Genomic DNA, 16,852 nt, shown 5'->3' on the forward strand with positions numbered 1-16,852 from the left:
GATAAAAGCGCTTTATAAGCTCTAATAAAATACCAAATACAAATAAGCCCAACTGCGAGCCTTTAGCTACAGAAAGTTGTATTTGTCTTGCACAATGCCTTATACAAATGAAATTGCGCAGGGAAATTGCACATCACGATTGCTTGCTTTGACCAACATAAAAACCCGTTTCACTGGTGCATCACGTGTTCATTCATACTCACCTCTGTTTGCAGGCATTCCTTGTTTACCTTTATTCTATTACATGTCACACTCAGCTTCTGCCCCTCGAATGTGGTATCACAGGTAATCCCACAAGTGGAATAAAGTAGTAATTCTGAGTCTTATAGTCAACAGAATATTAGTGTTTGTAGTGCAATATATTCACCAAGGCATTGGATGTCACTCAGGGGCACTCTGATGGGGTCACTGTACTGGTCCTCTATGTGTGCAGTATTGTACTTTGTGTATGAGTGTGTGCCTCATAGAGGTTACATCCAGCAACTGAGCAGCTGACACTTTCCTCTTGTCTCCCTTGTTACACTTCGCCCCGCAAACATCATCAACATGTTGTGGCATTCCCAGGGTGCTGTGGCATTCCCAGGGTGCTGTGGCATTCCCAGGGTGCGGTGGCGGTCATGCATCTTCATCTACCTCATCTGCTAGCAGTCCTCAAAGCTAGAGGCAGGGGTTTGCATCTGCTGCAGCAATGGTGGTGTTCTTTTGTCTTAAGTGGAAGGCAGCAGGCTGTGGTTGTGTTGGTCTGGTCTCTGCACCAAGTAAAGAGGGATATTTTATAATGAAAATTGTGTCAATTTCCCGCTGGATTTTAGGCTTGCTGTTTTAAGCACTGATCATCAGTGGTAGAGTGAAATCTTCGTAGTGTGGTTGATTGTGTTCCAGTTATTAGTTCAGGCAGTGCTTTGTCCTTCTGTTTACCATTTTCTGTCAATTCCTAATTGGGATATCTCTTGTCAGTGACAGTATTTGCCTTTGCGGTGTGTTTTCAGCGCCATTCTCGTTTCACCCAAGTCTAAATTGTGTCTCGTTTTGAGATCCATGTAGGTGTGTTATATTTGTGGTTGCTTAGGATCTTGGGGCTGGAAGCGGTACACCCTGCAGACGTGCACTCTAGTTTTGCCACTTTTGTGGTTGCCCTGACTTGTGCTTTGGTTTGATGGCTGGCAGTGTCTAAGCTAGTGTGGCTGACAGCCCTAGTCGAGGTAAGGAACGAGGTGTGGCGAAGTGATGTTTTTCTCCTGATATCTCCATCTCTCACTCTGTCCCCTTTGACTGCAGATGGCACTGAAATATTCAAGTCGAAGAAAGAAAAGGACGTCATTCAAACGAAAAGCGAGCAAGAAAGGCGGCGAGGTAAGTGGCACCTCAATTCCCCGCCTATTTGCAGCAACGTTGCCTCCTGCAAGAGAGTATGGATTTGTCCTTGGGCACGGCGAGGGGAAATCTATCACCTTTGCAGCATTCCATGCATTATAATGAGAAGTTACTACTCAATGTACCCCGTATCTGATTTCAGTGGGAGAACACTTTGGAAAGTAGTCCCATGTCCTAATGAGAAGATATTTGCTCAGTATTTTGTTTTAGGTGTTTCAAGGATGGGTTACAGGGTGCCCAGCTGATCTCACTTAAATGTGTGGAAAGTGACTGACCAGAGGGTGCTCTGCATTGCATGTGTCACTTGCACCATGCTGTGTCAGAGATGATGGTTGATTATGTGTGTTCCCTATTGCCTAATCTTTGTCTATATGTTTGTATCACTATTGTGTGGTTACTCCAGATCGCTTCTAGCTCTGATCTACCTTGGGATTCCCGATAGGGACTTGCCATTATCATTTAGGGCCAGGTTGGTGAAAGAGGTCAGTGGGATGGACCAGAGCTGCTTAAAATAGGGGCCTTTATTATAAGGGAGGGGAAGGCTGAGATGCAGAGGTGATACCATGCTCACAGAAGGGTGGGAAAAAGCATCACTGTCTCAAGGGCCTCAGGTGAAGTGGAGCTAAGTTCCCTGTTGTTCCCCTAGGTAAGAGGGCAGAGAACAGAAGGGCATCAGACGAGCAGAGAGTGCGATGGCGGAATAAAGAAGGATCTTACCAGTTAGACAGATTGGTGCCAAGCCAAGGAAACACAAATTAGAGAGGGTTTTGAAAGGATCTAGGTTGAAAAACCGAATCCCAAAAGCTCGAGTTACAAAATTGCAAAGCCCACTTGTTTGCATTTTGAAACTCGAGCTTTTGGGATTTTCGTTGTTTGTCCATCGCTGCGCATTGAATGAATGCGCGGGACACCCGTGCCACCTCCGCAGCCCATAATACCAAACTAGGGGAGCGGAGGACACGCCTGCAACCCCCGCTCCTCTTAATCGGTATTATGGGCTTCGGTCTTTTTTACCACACCAAATGCGCATTCGGCTTTTTTTATTCAACCTTTTCCGTCTAAATGTTTTGAAATTAACTCTTTGTTTAACAGGCAGCCAGTACAATGCGGCCCATGCTTTCAATTCTGAGCTGAATTTATGGATAATGAAAGTAAGCCAAACCGTGGCCCTTTGAAATGTGCTGCAAGCATTCTAGCTGATAATCTGGGATGCAGAGAAACAGAGCGTTTGATATAATCCAGTTGGAATTGATTAATGCCCCAGTGATATTTGGCAAATCGGACTGAACCAAAAAAGTCTGAAGCCGGTGAAGTTGCCGTAGTCTGAATTAGGAGTTTTTGACAATCACTGAAATAGATTTATTGGAGTCAAAGTCATCCTCCAAAAGACACCAAAGTCCTTTACTGACTTTGTGAAGAACAAAGCAGAGTTCCAGAAATCACGAGAAGGTCAATTTGAAGGATTATTGAGAGGATGCATAGGGCCTAGAAACATAATGTCCATTTTTTTAAGGTTGGGAAATGGTCTTTCTCTTAGCATCGAGCCTATAATACAAGAAAGGCCATTCATCAAAGGGGAAAGGTCTTCTGAAGCGGAACCCATGTTTACTTAAGTTTGGGTGTCATCAGCATAAGAAAGATATTGAAAACCCCAGGTTTTAAGCAAAAGAAACAGAGGGTGGATATAAACGTTGAAAATAATTGGAGAGAAGAGAGAACGCATGGAACAGTGGAAGGTCTAGAGGAGAAATGGGCCAAGGTGACTCATTAGGTTGGATTAAGTAAAAATGAGTGGATCCAGGGGACTGATTTGTCTGAGACATTGGCTACCTGGCTAAGGCGAGAGATTAAAATACAATGGTCCTCTGTATCGAAATATGCTGGCAAATCAATCATGACCAGTAGATCTAGATGTTACTTGTCTGCATTGGAAAGAATATCCTCTGTAAGGGTGCAGAAGGAAGACTCTGACACGTAGGGGTCATAGTGGTTGGCATAATTTATTATATTGCGAAAATGAAAAGAAAAGCCTATCTCACCCTAACTCTAAAAGGGGTTTCCCTGATTCTTCCAAAATAACGAATGTCACTGTCAGGATGCCGAAAGCAAAGGATGTCGAAAGCAAAAGCCTCAATGTCCAATGTGAGAATACCAGCTCTGTCCCTGACACTCTAAGTTAAACTAAATAAAAAGGAGGTCCCCCGAGCCCAGAGGAATGACTCTCTTCCCCTGGACAAAAAGACTGTTTTGGGTTTTTCCGTTCCTTAAGTGGTGGAGCATGTCTCCCTTCCTAGGCTCCAAATTGTGGTCGGCCCCAGAACCTGGTTGGCAAAATTGGCTTCCTCTCACCAAGTACTGCGACAAACAAGAATGTTGTTGGCCGTACCCATTATAAGGGAAACACGTAGGATTCGATCTTATCCTCTCCTAGACTGTTGACGGTCTATCCAACACAGGAACTGGAATGATCTGATCACTTTTTGATCCTATTTACAATTGAGGTAGACATGGAGTCGACTTCTCAGCTCAAACAACCTACAATTTTAAAACTGAACTAGCATCTGGTCCCTACAGCTCAGGTGGCTGGGGAGATTCCTATGGGCTGCAAAGAACAAAAGGCTGTGGATTTATCCTCTCTTGCTCTCCTGTTCTCTTCAGTTGCAGATCATCTTTGATTTTGCAAACAGCATATCCGTCAGTCGCAACCTTGGTTCAATCAAGACTTAAAAACATTAAGGTTAAAACAGAGACAGGCAGAGCTGAAGAGGAGGACTTTGTATCTCTTTCATGATCGCACATTGCTGCGCTCAGCTACTTTGGCGTATCACAATGCTATTAATATAGCAAAAATGAGCTTCTACTTGAATAGAGTGGAACTAGCTGTGAATCAACTGAAAGAGTTGCTCCAGGTCATTCGTGTCCCCTCTTTTCCCTATGCGATTCTCTATCCACCTTTTTCAGGACCAAGATTATGTGAATTCACAAGCAAATCCCTTTATCCAACCCAATGACTGGCAAATATGCCCCACCCTCCCTATATCTGTGCCGTCAGTTTTATAGTCATTGTTTCCATCGTTTTCTCCAGAGGATATAATGCTGGCTACCATTAGACTTAAATCTGCATCGCCTCTTAAGTCTATCCCGCTGGCCATCTGTAAAGATGTTATGCCTATTATTACGATGTGGGTGGCTCAGGCAGTGAACCATTCTTGCCAAATGGGTACAATTCCTTCTGGTCTTAAGCATGCATTGGTGAACCCTCTTTTAAAGAAACCCTCACTGGATTCTACTGTTCTGTCTAATTTTTGTCCTATCTCTCTATTGCCTTTTTTCACTAAACTACTTCAATCCTTGATCTCACCAAATCTTCCCAGTTTTTTTTACCCTTTTCAATTGTGATACCGCCCCGTCTGTGGCAAAGAGAGCATGCTGGTGTCAGTCATAGATGACATAGTATGTCTCTCTGATTAGGGTGGAGTGGGGGTACTGATAATATTAGCTCTATCAGTGGCCTTCGATAACATTGACCACTCCATCCCGCTTGACTGCTTGGCCGGGGCAGGCATTGCCGGTCAGATGCTGTGCTGGTTCAGGTATTTTTTGTTGGACTGGGCCCAATTGATGTCACTTCCACCTTTTTCTTTTTCTTCTCTTCCACTATCATGTGGTGTTCCTCAGGGGTCTACCTTGTCCCCCAATTTATTCAAAATATACATCCAGCCAATGGTTGAGCTCATCCACTCCCATGACGTCCGGTGCTACTGGCATGCTGAGGACACCCAGATAGCCTTTCTGCTGGACCTGTCTTCTTCTGGTCCAGCCTCTCAGCTGTGCGGGTGCCTGGAGGCCGTGGGTCAGTGGATGAGTGACAACTTCCTGAAGCTGAACGGGGACAAGTCAGAGGTTTTGGTGGTGGGTCCCCCATCTGATTTTTCTCTCTAGACACCTTCTTTCTGGCCTTCTTCACTGGGTTTGTCCACCAATCCTGTGGCATCTGTCAGGGATTCAAGTGTTAGGCTCTGTTCCTCCTTGTCTCTTGAGGCACAAATTGCATCAGTGTGTAAATTAGGGTATCATAAGCTCAGAGATCTGTGGAAAGTGTTGCCCTTTCTCCCTTCTAGGCTTTGTGCTTCTGCAGTAGCACAATCGACTACTGTACCTCTATTCATTTCACTCAGGCACTCTATTTAATGAACCAATTGTAAGTCCTACAAAATGCTAGGCTGGTAACCCATACCCCTTTTCACAAACCACATCTCCCCGGTTCTGAGATCTCTGAACTGACTTCCTGTTGCTCAGAGTTCAGTTTAAGGCCATGTGTATAGTACATCAGGCTTTCTACGGCTTTGGGCCGGAATATTTGCAGCTTAAATTTCACCCACATTTGCCTAATCTCCCTATGCGGTCTCAGACCTCCCTTGTTATCCAAGTTCCTCAGGTCCGGCTCACATGAGTGGGTGGTCGTGCCTTCTCCGTGGTGGCAGCTAAGCAGTGAAAGGCTCTTCCTTTGATGCTACATGCCACCAAAGATCATCTTTCTTTTCCTCGTCTTCTGAAGTCTCGTTTATATAATTGACCCCTCTTCGGCTGATCTCCTGGCAGTCATTGCAGCGCCATGATGCCCTCAAGTGTATAATGCACTATATAAGTGTCATTAATTAAGATAAGAGACAAGAATGTCTTGCATGCTCCTCAAGTTGTAATGGGTCCCTGGCCGTGGTTGGCAATCCTGGTTTCCTCCTACCAGGTACTGCGATGAAGAAGAGGGGCTTGGATACTCCTCCAAACTGTGGTGGGTCCCTGACCCTGATTAGTAGACCTAGTTTCCTTCTTAATCAGGGCTCCTAGTTTCAAGCACAGACTTGGGCCACTCATCTGCTAAACCCTGTGTTCCTTTGTATTGTTCTCACCGTTTTTTTATGGTCGCCTGATGTCACATACAGACTTGGTTTACTGCCCTGCCAAGTACTGGCTTCAGATATATTGCTCTCAAGGTTCTCTTTATGATTTCTCTTATGTGACTGTCCTGAGTCACCTTCCCTCCAGGTATTGCCATGAAGAACATTATGCCTACTTATCACTTGGTATGTCCTCTCAGAAGGGTCCCAGTCCCTTTTTCCCTTGTTACCATATCTTGGTAAACTGTCCTTTAGGATCACATAGGGGCTGTATTCTTCCCTACACTTTTAATTTGTTATGCTTTTCAGGGTTTCTTTCACCCTCTCGGGACCTCAAACCACAGGCTCATCCCCTCAATTACCTCCAGGGTCTTGGCTACAGCCCGCCGGTTGGTCATGGGGTTCCCTGTCTTCTTTCCTTTTAGCCAGCACTCTGGCGCTCTTGTCGCCTTGCCAAAGTAGCTCAGCAGCATCAGACCCACTTCAGCGCCTCCCTCTTTGCTGGATCACGTGTTCCTGTTGGGCTGCACTGCTTGCACTTTCCACAGCCAGCCTCTTGGTTTGTTTAGTGGTTCCGGTGGAGACAGTCCCTTCAGCGCTTACATCCTTGAGTCTGCTCTTGCCGGCCTCCTCTGTGAGCCTTGGCCCCTCTTGCGGTTCCTCTCTGGAGCATCTGACCCTTGGTTACACAAGTGAGGGAGTATCCAGCTTCACTCAGTTCTCTGCACCCTGCTCGCGTTCAAGGGTTCCACCTCTCTTTGGGAGGCATACTGGTCCATAGGCCCTTCTGTTACAGCCCAGAATTCCTTTTCCTTGCTCCTCGACGGAGGGCTTGACACTACTTCCTGGTTTCCCTCTTCTATTTCTACTGAGGTTGGACCAATAGGATGCTGGCAACCACTAGACTGTTCACTGTAGTTCACTTTAGTGCTCTCTATGTGTCTGCACTACTTCCTTGTCTCAGTGGTTGTTAGCAGTATATCTTTCAACTCCTCCCTATTCTTCCTCGTCTCAGTTTCCTCTACTTCATTGGTTAAACAGAAGTACATGGGATGGGAGGGTAGGGCTGAAGAGAGTGGGGGGTGTAAGATAGTTGTCGGTGTTAGGCAGATTCCGTGTTCTCCCACAATAGTCATCACTGGTCTCATAGGGGGTTTCCCTCCCCATGAGATCCTCCTGCTGAGTACCACCCCTAGGGAGACTAACTCACCTCCCAAGCCTGATGGAAAGAGGGTCCCCCTATGGAAGCAGTGAGGACATCCTGGGGTTCGTCACACATCCTAAACCACAGCCAAGGTACATTTGGTACCGGGCCAAGCTGTTGCACATGTGACTGAAGCAGGGCAGCCACCGATTTTTCTAGGATTTTAGCAAGCCATGGTAGGTCTGTTATGGGCAGTAACTCTTCAAAACAGTGGGGCCAAATAGAAGGTTTTTTCAAAAGTAATAGAAACACACTTTAGAATAGGAGGGAAAATAAATCAGAAAAGGATACCTTGACGAACGTAGTCACAAAAGGGGCAATGATATCAAGCCGAGATGAAGCAAGGAAAGCTGGGCGAGTGTCATAGGTGGTACAAGAGCGAGCTAGAGAGGAAATCAGCACTGTTGAGAGTGAAAGATGATAGGATTGGACTATCATTTTGCGCTCTGAAACACTTGTGTATGAGCGCGATAGAAATAAAATATCAATATCAATATCAATATCAATACCAGTGTTAGCGGAGGGTAGATGGTAGGAGTGGGCCACCAGTGTTAGGTGAGTGGAGTTGTTGGAATCCGGTTGCCAGTGTGGGTGGTGTGGTGGTAATGGTAGTGGAGCACCAGTTTGAGTGGAGTGGATTACCAGCATGAGTGGATTGAGGATGAGGGGAGTGGAGTGCTGTGTGAGTGCATATACTGAAATGAGTTCCAGTAGGAGCGGAGTGGAAATGATGGAGTGGATTGGCAGTGAGAATGAAGATGATGGGACTGGATGCCAGGGTGAAGTGCATGCAGTGGCCTCTTTGTATGCAGAGCCAATGTGCGTATTGCTATTTGGATATTTCCAGGTGTGTCACTGAGCCCTCATAACCAACATGGAATGGATTACAGCTGAAATAACCCAGTTAAGATGATTCTGTCACTTGATGTATGGTGGAGTGTTTAACAATGATGTCTGCAGTGAGACATCTCAACCATCAAGTAAACTCAAAGAATAATGGAACAATGGCTAGTTTATCGTTGTTTGTTTGTCAAGTTATGCAGTATTGCCGTTTGGCTGGTATTGTTGTTTATGCCACCAGGATTCTCCCATTGAGAGAAGACATTTGTAACAGTAATGTGCTTCTAGGAGAATTTCTACGGGAACCAGCAAAGAGTCTCTCTGGTCCTAATTTCCCCAATACAAGGAATGTGGGAGGCACATTGGCAAAATAGCGCTTTACTAGTAGCAGCACAAATCATTGCTTCAGCCCTGCAGCAAACACAACAATTCATGTTCTCTATTTCACCAGCTTGAAACAGGCACGCTTGATTTGTGTGTTCATTGTAAAAACAGTTTCTTTCTGAGACGGGGCAATACGGCATGTTCCGTGCTGTGCCATTGACATGGTCTCCTCTCTTGAGATAAAATGAAAACATGCTTTATATTGTGTATAGGCTGAACATGCCCCGGAAGAGTATCATCAGGGCCTCTTGTTCTTGTCTCTTTGTAGTTCTTGGATCACAATACTGCTATAAACAGAGAGAGCAGGCACACATGGCCACTAACGTGGAGATCTCATCAGATTTCCCCTCTCCCGAGTTTCCAAATCCACCCCAGCTTGTTCTGAAAGTCACATGCACGTTACTGAGACCCCTACATACAATGTATCACTTTTGTCCGGTTTATGCTATATGTGTTTAAAGGACTGGACTTTCACTGGTCAGATGGAAGGACTGGACTTTCACTGGTCAGATGGTTGGCGGGGCGAGGGGCATGCACTTACTAATCTCATTCCTTCCCTCCAGGATTGATCATGCTATTTCTCTCTAACAGGAAAGTAAAGGCCGGCCCTTTGCACTGAAACCTATTTCTTCCCCCCTCATGAAGCCACTGCTTGTCTTTGTAAATCCAAAGAGTGGAGGTAACCAGGTAAGATACAGGGAGGGTGGGTTCTCTGGCGAGAACCTTTGCAGTAACAGGGGTGTGGGGGGGATGGGGAGTGCTGTCATTCCTCCTGCCTAGTACAGTGGGGTTTGGAAAGCTCAAAATGAGTGTTCTAGGGAGAATTCCTTCCCCCATTGTACAGTGAAGGGGGAGCGTTCTAAAGAGCTGCCTTCATGTGGGCCAGGGGTTATCATCACTCCTAATGTTCATTAGAGTGAGATGTTTGTGGAGTGTTCATAAAGATTACCATTATATGGGGGATTCAGAGAATTGAGGCACGCAATGCGCAGGCACATGGGGGGACAGGTTCTGAGATGGTCTCTGGCTATGGGGGTCAGGGCAGAATGTGAATTGTGATGTACAGCAGGGTGGGGGGATGTCCAAGATTGAGCATCAGTAGGATTCAGGAAAATGTGTGACTACTGTTGCATTGCCGAGTTGGGTTCATGAAGGTGTATATATAAAGGCTGGGGGGAACACAGCCTTTTAATGTTCTGTGGCATGGGGGATTTCTAAGTATCTCTGTTGGGATCAAGCTGTGTCTTTCAGTGTGCAGCGGAAAGAGAGATTTACAACTGAGTGTATGTATAAGGGGCATAAAGGACTGACCTACTGTAGAAGGTATTGGGACTTCCAATTGAAATCTGTGATAGGTGATAAACGATTCCCTTAGTGTTTGCCATACAGTAGATTAATAGCCTTTTCATGGGGTTTGGGAGACTGTGAGTGTTGCAGTACTGCAATGATGGCCTTCTGTTAAACAAAGGTTCTAGTAGGCCTCAACAAAGTATTTTTTGTCCAGTTGTGCTGCTGAGTTGTGGTTATTCTATGCCAGCTGTCTTGGTTACAGACACCAGATTTGCCACATGCTATGGCGCTTTCTGCAGCAGAGTAACTATTGCTATAAAGAGTTGTGACTTGTGTGCTCTAAGTCACAACGTTTCAAAGGGTGAGTAGTATTTAGTGAGGGTTGTGTCAGGACCTCCATGTTGGTCAGAGAGGCCAAAAGCATCTCTTAATATATAACCACTCTTCCCCAAAGACTGTGTATCAAGTTTCAAGATATTTCAAGGAAGGGGTGTCATTCAGCTTTCTTACAGAATGGCTGTCTTCAAGATGTGAGGTAATCCCTGACTGTAATCATGATTTTATCTAATCCCCAAAAGGGATTTTATGTACCAAGTGAAAATTGAGAATTCTAGGTATTTAAAGAAGCAGTAGGATTTTCTAAGATAGCCGGTCCGATAGCACAGCAAGTAGAGCTTTGACATCTGGGCAGAGCCTGCTACCGCAGGTTCGAATCCCGGCAGGGCCAAACTCAGCCTTTCATCCTTCCGAGGTCGATAAATGAGCACCACACACCGTGGGTAATAATAAGCAACACTCAGATACCTGAGGCTTTGTAGCGCTATATAAATGCTAAATTATTATTATTATTATTATTATTAAGATCAGATTGTGAATGCTGCTGCTTTTCCTTGAGTCAGTAGCCCACTCTGAACCTATCCCTTTGGTTTACAGAGCTCACAGAGAACCTTATTCTGGATCCAGGCAACACATAGTTCTCTTAGCGAGAGCCTAGAGCACAGAGCACCATAATGAAACATTGTCAATCCTGTCAAATACCAGATCACTTGGTCGTCGGGTGCAGAGGCTCTTGACCGTTGAACTGATGCGTCATAGAGCCAGATTTTGAAAAGATGACTGTGCCGCAGGAGAAACCAGCCTCCTGCCACCCTGAGATGTTGATACTCCAGAGTGACTGGACACTGGCTCCACACACCACAGACTCGCCTTCCTGTATGTCTGTGGTATGATGACAGTGCGAACACTGAACCAGAGGTAAAAAGACTCTGGCGTGTATTCAATGGTGCCAAGAAAGAATACACAGGAGGCAAATGGGGCCAGAGCCAGATACAAGAATCAAAAGGACAATAAGGTAGCAGGAGGCCATGCAGCAGCGGAAGGAACCCAGCAGGGAAGGAGAACGAAAAAAGGAAGGAGCAAGTCTCAGGGAAAACAAGGCAGGAGTATAAAATCAGAACTGCCAGTAAAGAAAAACACAAGGCAGGAAGGGGAGGCAGAAACGGGTTGAAGGCACAGCCAGGAACACCAAGGAGTGACCTGAACTGAACATTAAGAACTCGCCATATGCCAGGCGTGCCAGACTTTTATGGAGCTCTGTGTTGTTGCCTTTGGTTTCTATGGCAATGTCACCGGAGTGTAGGCCAACGTCCCAGAGGCATAGAGTGCACAATGTGACGTGCAACGGAGCAGCCACCACGATTGGCTAGCTGTTTCGCCTACCCGGAAGACCATAAAACAGTCACGTAACGGGATCGGAAAGAGGACCACTAACGTGGGTACAAGCGCCAGGCCCCAGAGGGTAAGTGCGACCTCTATGCGTGACAAAGATAACTGTGAAAAGAAGAACAAAGACACAAAGGCCTCAGAGGTTTATAAAGATGAAAAAGTCAGGCTATTGAGACTTACAAAAAGGAACAGTTTAGAAACAAAGCAGATAGCAGTGTCTCAGGAGATGAAAATCAAGGAAAATTGCCTTTAATGGTCCCTTCATTCAACTAGAGGTCACAGCTTGCAGAAACAATCTAAACTGGCGTATGCCTGCATGCTTATCTTTAATAGGGAACAGAGAAAGCTTCTGCTTTGAGTGCAACAGTGTATGCTGTTTTTTTTAATAACAGGTCATAGGAATGGGAGAAATAATAAATGTGAGCGTGTACGTAACATTTCTTAAAGAGGTCAGCATGTACAGCGACTTTGCAAGAGGTAAAATTTGGAAACAAATAATTTGTTAGCACCAATTTATGCATGCAGCAACTCATCCCAACCAATATGGATGGGTTCTATCGAAGATAGGGACCTACCATCAATATAAAGTAGAGCGAGCTTGGCCAGGGTCAGGAAGGAAATGTAGCACAGAATGCTATGCCCAAGGGTGGCTAGGAGAGGGAGAATGAGATAGAAGGAACATTAATGAACTCAGGAAGTTCAGAGAATCAGGTCCAGGTCTGTTCCTGGGGCAGGGGGTGTAATGAAAATGACTCAACCCGCAGAACCTTATGTCTGTCACCCAGCACAAGTGCCTTGCTGACATACTGACACTGGTGCCCAGCCAGCAGTTGTGAGAGTGGCATCTAACATGGCCTGTCGCACTTGGAAATGTGCTCACCAAACCTGGCCACGACAATAAGATTTCATGCAAATGTTTGGCTATCTTGCTAAAATTGGATGCACTAACGCCTCTCTCCCTATGCTCCATGCCGTTTCCACAGGGTACAAAAGTTCTACAGATGTTCATGTGGTTCCTGAACCCACGCCAAGTCTTTGATCTCTCTCAGGAAGGACCACGAGAAGCGTAAGTAGGATATCAGATGACCCCTTCCTGTACAGTGCTTGTGTAAAGATATGCAGCTTTTTACTAACTGAAGTGAGGGTTCCCAAGGGCACTGTTTACGTTTAGAGGACATATTTAGATTAGAGATAACCTCACCCCCACCATTATAATCTTTTTTCTATACATTTGGGTGATGGAAACATATTTTTCTTGGATTGAAATTTGTGTGAAGACAGACCTTGTCAGTTCCCCTCCACTTCAGGTAACAACTAGGAATTCAAAGAAAGATGTTTTTAAACTTGAAGATTTGACTAATCTGACACACTGTGCAGTTTAAGGAGGGGAGAGCAGAGTCTTACTAGCACTTTATGGATCTGCAGAGAGTGAGCTCTTTGCATGGTACTTGTCATTGGGTGCCTTGCTCCTCGCCGGTGATGAGAGGGGATGTGCAAACATTGCGCCCTGTCTAACAAATCATTGATCAACCAATGTATTCATACAATATTGACAGTTACACTAGCTTGGAATCAACCAATCTTCTAAACCAGGGTTGTCTAACTCCAGGGCTCAATGGCCGGAAACATGTAGGATTTTCAGGATACCCCTCATTAATATTCAAGAGATACATTTACATAAAATGATTCTAAAAGTATGCACATTTCTTCTCATGAATATTAATGAGGGATATCCTAAATACCCATCAGGATTCTGGCCCTTGAGGCCTGGAGTTGGACAACCCAGGAAACCAACTCTTCCAATCAATTCCCTACTTGTTAGCCCACATGGCCAAATCCAGTTGATCAGTACACATATCCCATTGATCTGTTTACTTTTCAATGCCTCTGCCTTGTTTCAACCAATCTACGAGTACTGCAAGTTCAGCCACCGGCCCATGTGCCTTGCCAGTGTGGTTGTTTGCCTGAACCCATGGAGAGGAGGCCCCATCCAGGGGGATATCATTTGAATATGATGGATTGAATATTCCCGGTGTACACATTTGGCACACAATTAAGTGAAATATCAAATGTATAAAGGGATATAGCTGGACTCAATTAACACTTTTTGTGGTTGGTTTCCTGCTCTTACTTGTATTAAGGAGGAACACCAGATGTTTCTGCAATATGCAATAATCCAGATGTAACAAGTGCTTATTTATTCAGTGGAACCTACAAGAAAATTAATCTATTAGTCTTATCAAAAACAAATACACTTTTTCAGGAAGATTGTCCAGTCTCACAATAATATTTGAGGTGCCAATATTCGCTATATAAGACAGCTTATATATAATACCTTCCTAGTCTTATTTTTGGAATGAGCTAAGACCCCTGAATGTTTGTTGGAGGCCTCTTTGGAGCTCATTTTGTTAAAATGGTAAATTGCCTGGAGGGGAGCGTTTACCCAGGCAATGTATCATCATTTGCACTATGGAGTGCAAATGAGAAGTGTAAAGAGATGGCCGTGGGAGCCTCTTTTCTATTTACACTCCACAGTGCAAATAAAGTAAACGTTTACAATGATTTCGTATGGAAACTGCCTGCTTGTTGCTGGTGCAAAAAGCAGTCGGTTTCCCTAGGAATTCATTGGCTTTACACTACCATCGTAATCTCATGCTGGCGTAAAACCAATTTGTTTTTGAAGGCAAGGGCGGGGGGCAAACGGGAGGCAGAACCATAACTCCCATTACACCCCTGCCCTCTGCCTTCAAAAACAGTGGAAAGTCTCTGGAGCGTGAGTGGAGGTGTTAAGACAAGACAGTGGTGGTCATTACGACCAGGGCGCAAAGGGACACCGGTGCCAGTAATCCCTTTGCGCCATATTCCGAGGTCCCTTTGCGGGTCCCTCCCTTAACTCCTGGTTTTACCAGGCGTTATGGACGGGACCCGCAAAGGGATACCGGGGTCAATAACGGTACCGTAATTTGCTGTACCGTTATTGACGCCTTCTCATTGAGCCCTACGGGGTCTCAAATGGGAATGGGGAATGGCTTTTACAATGAGGATTTACCGGTCCCGCCAAGGTCGGACTGGACCGGTAAGTCCCCATTGAACGAGGGCGGACACAGTCCCGTTATTGGTGCTAGTCATGGCGCTAATAGCCCCATGACTAGCACCAACCTTGTAATGAGGCCCAGTGGGCCTCATTACAACCCTCGCGGCAGCCGTGCCTGTAAAACAGGCACGGCTGCTGCCAGAGTTGCATTTTTCCAGCGCCCATAAATGGGCAATTACCGGGTCATTACAGCCTTGCCGGACCCGGTATTTGCCCATTCGTGGGCGCCAGAAAAATTCTTTGCCATTCCCATTTGAGCCCAATAAGGCTCAATGGGAATGGGGAAGCAGGATGCACAAGCACCGTTATCAACGGTGCCTGTGCATCCGAAATGCTGTGCTCGCGGGTGCCTTTCATTGTGTCAGGTCAGACCTGGTGGAATAAAAGGCACCCGCAAGCACAACTCGGAGTTTGCCAGACCGGATACAACATAATGAGGCCCAGTGTCTTCTGCTCCTCCATTTACACTGCAGGGGCTCCAAAATCAGCTCCTTAGTCTCTTGCTGCCTTAATTAATTGAGGTTAGTACTCACGGGGCCTCATTCCGAGTAGGGCGGTAAGGGATACCGGGCACCATTAAGGAGACCGGTGCCGGTAATCCCTTACTGCCCTACTACGAGGTCCCTTAGCGGGTCCCTCCATTAACGCCTGGTCTGACCAGGCGTTATGCACGGGACCCATTAAGGGACTTCAGAGCTAAGAACGGTACCGCAAATTGCGGTACCGTTATTAGCTACTTCCCCATTCCCATTGAGCCCTATGGGGGCTCAAATGGGAATGGGGAATGGATTTTTCAATGGGGACTTACCGGTCCTGCAAAGGTCGGACTACACCGGTAAGTCCGCATTGAACCAAGTCAGAGTTGGTACCGGTATGGGGGGTAGTCATGGCACAAATAGCGCCATGACTACCACCATACTCGGAATGAGGCCCACGGTCTTGGCAACGTTTCCCATTGCCTGCTAATGTGGTGAATTTCAGATGATTGATAATGGTGTTTTAAAGGATTCTGTGTTACGTTCCTCTCTGTGCGCAATGGACAGTGCCAGATCGATGAAAAAAGAAGTCTTGTCTCAACAGAAAATACATTTGCATATATGAGCTGAAAGCAGAATTAGGTACATGTTGGACAGTTAGATACACCTTTGGGATTCATCTGCTGCCCAGACATTTCATTCGTTAAGGATGCTGCGTTATTCTGAGCTGTGTGTTTCGCGGATGTGTTTAGCGGATGTTTTGTGTAACTGTTAAGGGTGTTTTTCTACAACCCTCTGTTGAGGGATCCACAACCAAGTACCTGCCGAGGAAGGGAAGACAAATCTCTCTTAAAGATAAGGGGTATCAGGCTGACACAAAGGTACAATTAGGGCACACATTTATCCGTAGAAAATATACTACACCAATATGCTGAAAAATATATACATTTAATATGATACACATATATAGCTCTATCAAGTCAAATAAGTACTTAGACCATAATGTGGAGAATAACAAATCCATAGTACGCTATAAAAACTGTAAATGTCTAAAAAGGACTCTTCTCACGCCACTGAATAATTGAGGGCTCACTATCTCACATAGTCACCCAACATAAAGGAACAGTGGGGACACAGGAACCACACAGCCTAGCAAAGCAGGTAAAATCCACAGTGGGGAGGCAATAGCAGAATTCAGAAAGCTCCTTCAGATGCGGAACACCCAAAATGGGATATGCCCGAACTACAGTACCCAACCAGGATGGCCAGGTAACAATGACAAACAGCAAAAAGGGCCTGAGTCAGCAGGAAACAATCCTTCGATAGGTTGACAGACCTGATTACTATAATTATTATAATTGTTATTTTATAATGCGCTTAATACCGGAGACCAGATTCTTAGCGTGAGACCGGGATTCGAACTTGTGTTGCTATGTATTGTCTTGCTTCCAAGATAAATGTGTTGCCCCTGAGCGATCCTCCTGGCCGAATTCTTCCAAGTAGCAGAATAAAACAGTGAGAGAGGGAAGGAGGGATCAGGTGTGGCCTAAATTACCACTACAGAAAA

The 16,852-nt window shown here is 45.5% G+C and overlaps 1 protein-coding gene across 6 annotated transcripts in view; it reads left to right on the forward strand.

Annotated features, from left to right (window-relative positions):
* The window catches only part of DGKI (diacylglycerol kinase iota), a 1,316,934-nt gene that overhangs the window by 811,027 nt on the left and 489,055 nt on the right, over window positions 1-16,852 (forward strand). For all 6 annotated transcript variants that reach the window (XM_069628758.1, XM_069628759.1, XM_069628760.1 and 3 more), the window contains exons 9-11: window positions 1,279-1,353; window positions 9,292-9,387; window positions 12,699-12,781. In XM_069628758.1, coding sequence (XP_069484859.1) covers window positions 1,279-1,353; window positions 9,292-9,387; window positions 12,699-12,781 — 254 coding nt within the window. The remainder of the gene's footprint in view (window positions 1-1,278; window positions 1,354-9,291; window positions 9,388-12,698; window positions 12,782-16,852) is intronic.

The sequence above is a fragment of the Ambystoma mexicanum genome, chromosome 12 (assembly GCF_040938575.1).
Source record: "Ambystoma mexicanum isolate Mex_15411 chromosome 12, UKY_AmexF1_1, whole genome shotgun sequence".
NCBI classification, from domain to species: Eukaryota; Metazoa; Chordata; class Amphibia; order Caudata; family Ambystomatidae; genus Ambystoma; species Ambystoma mexicanum.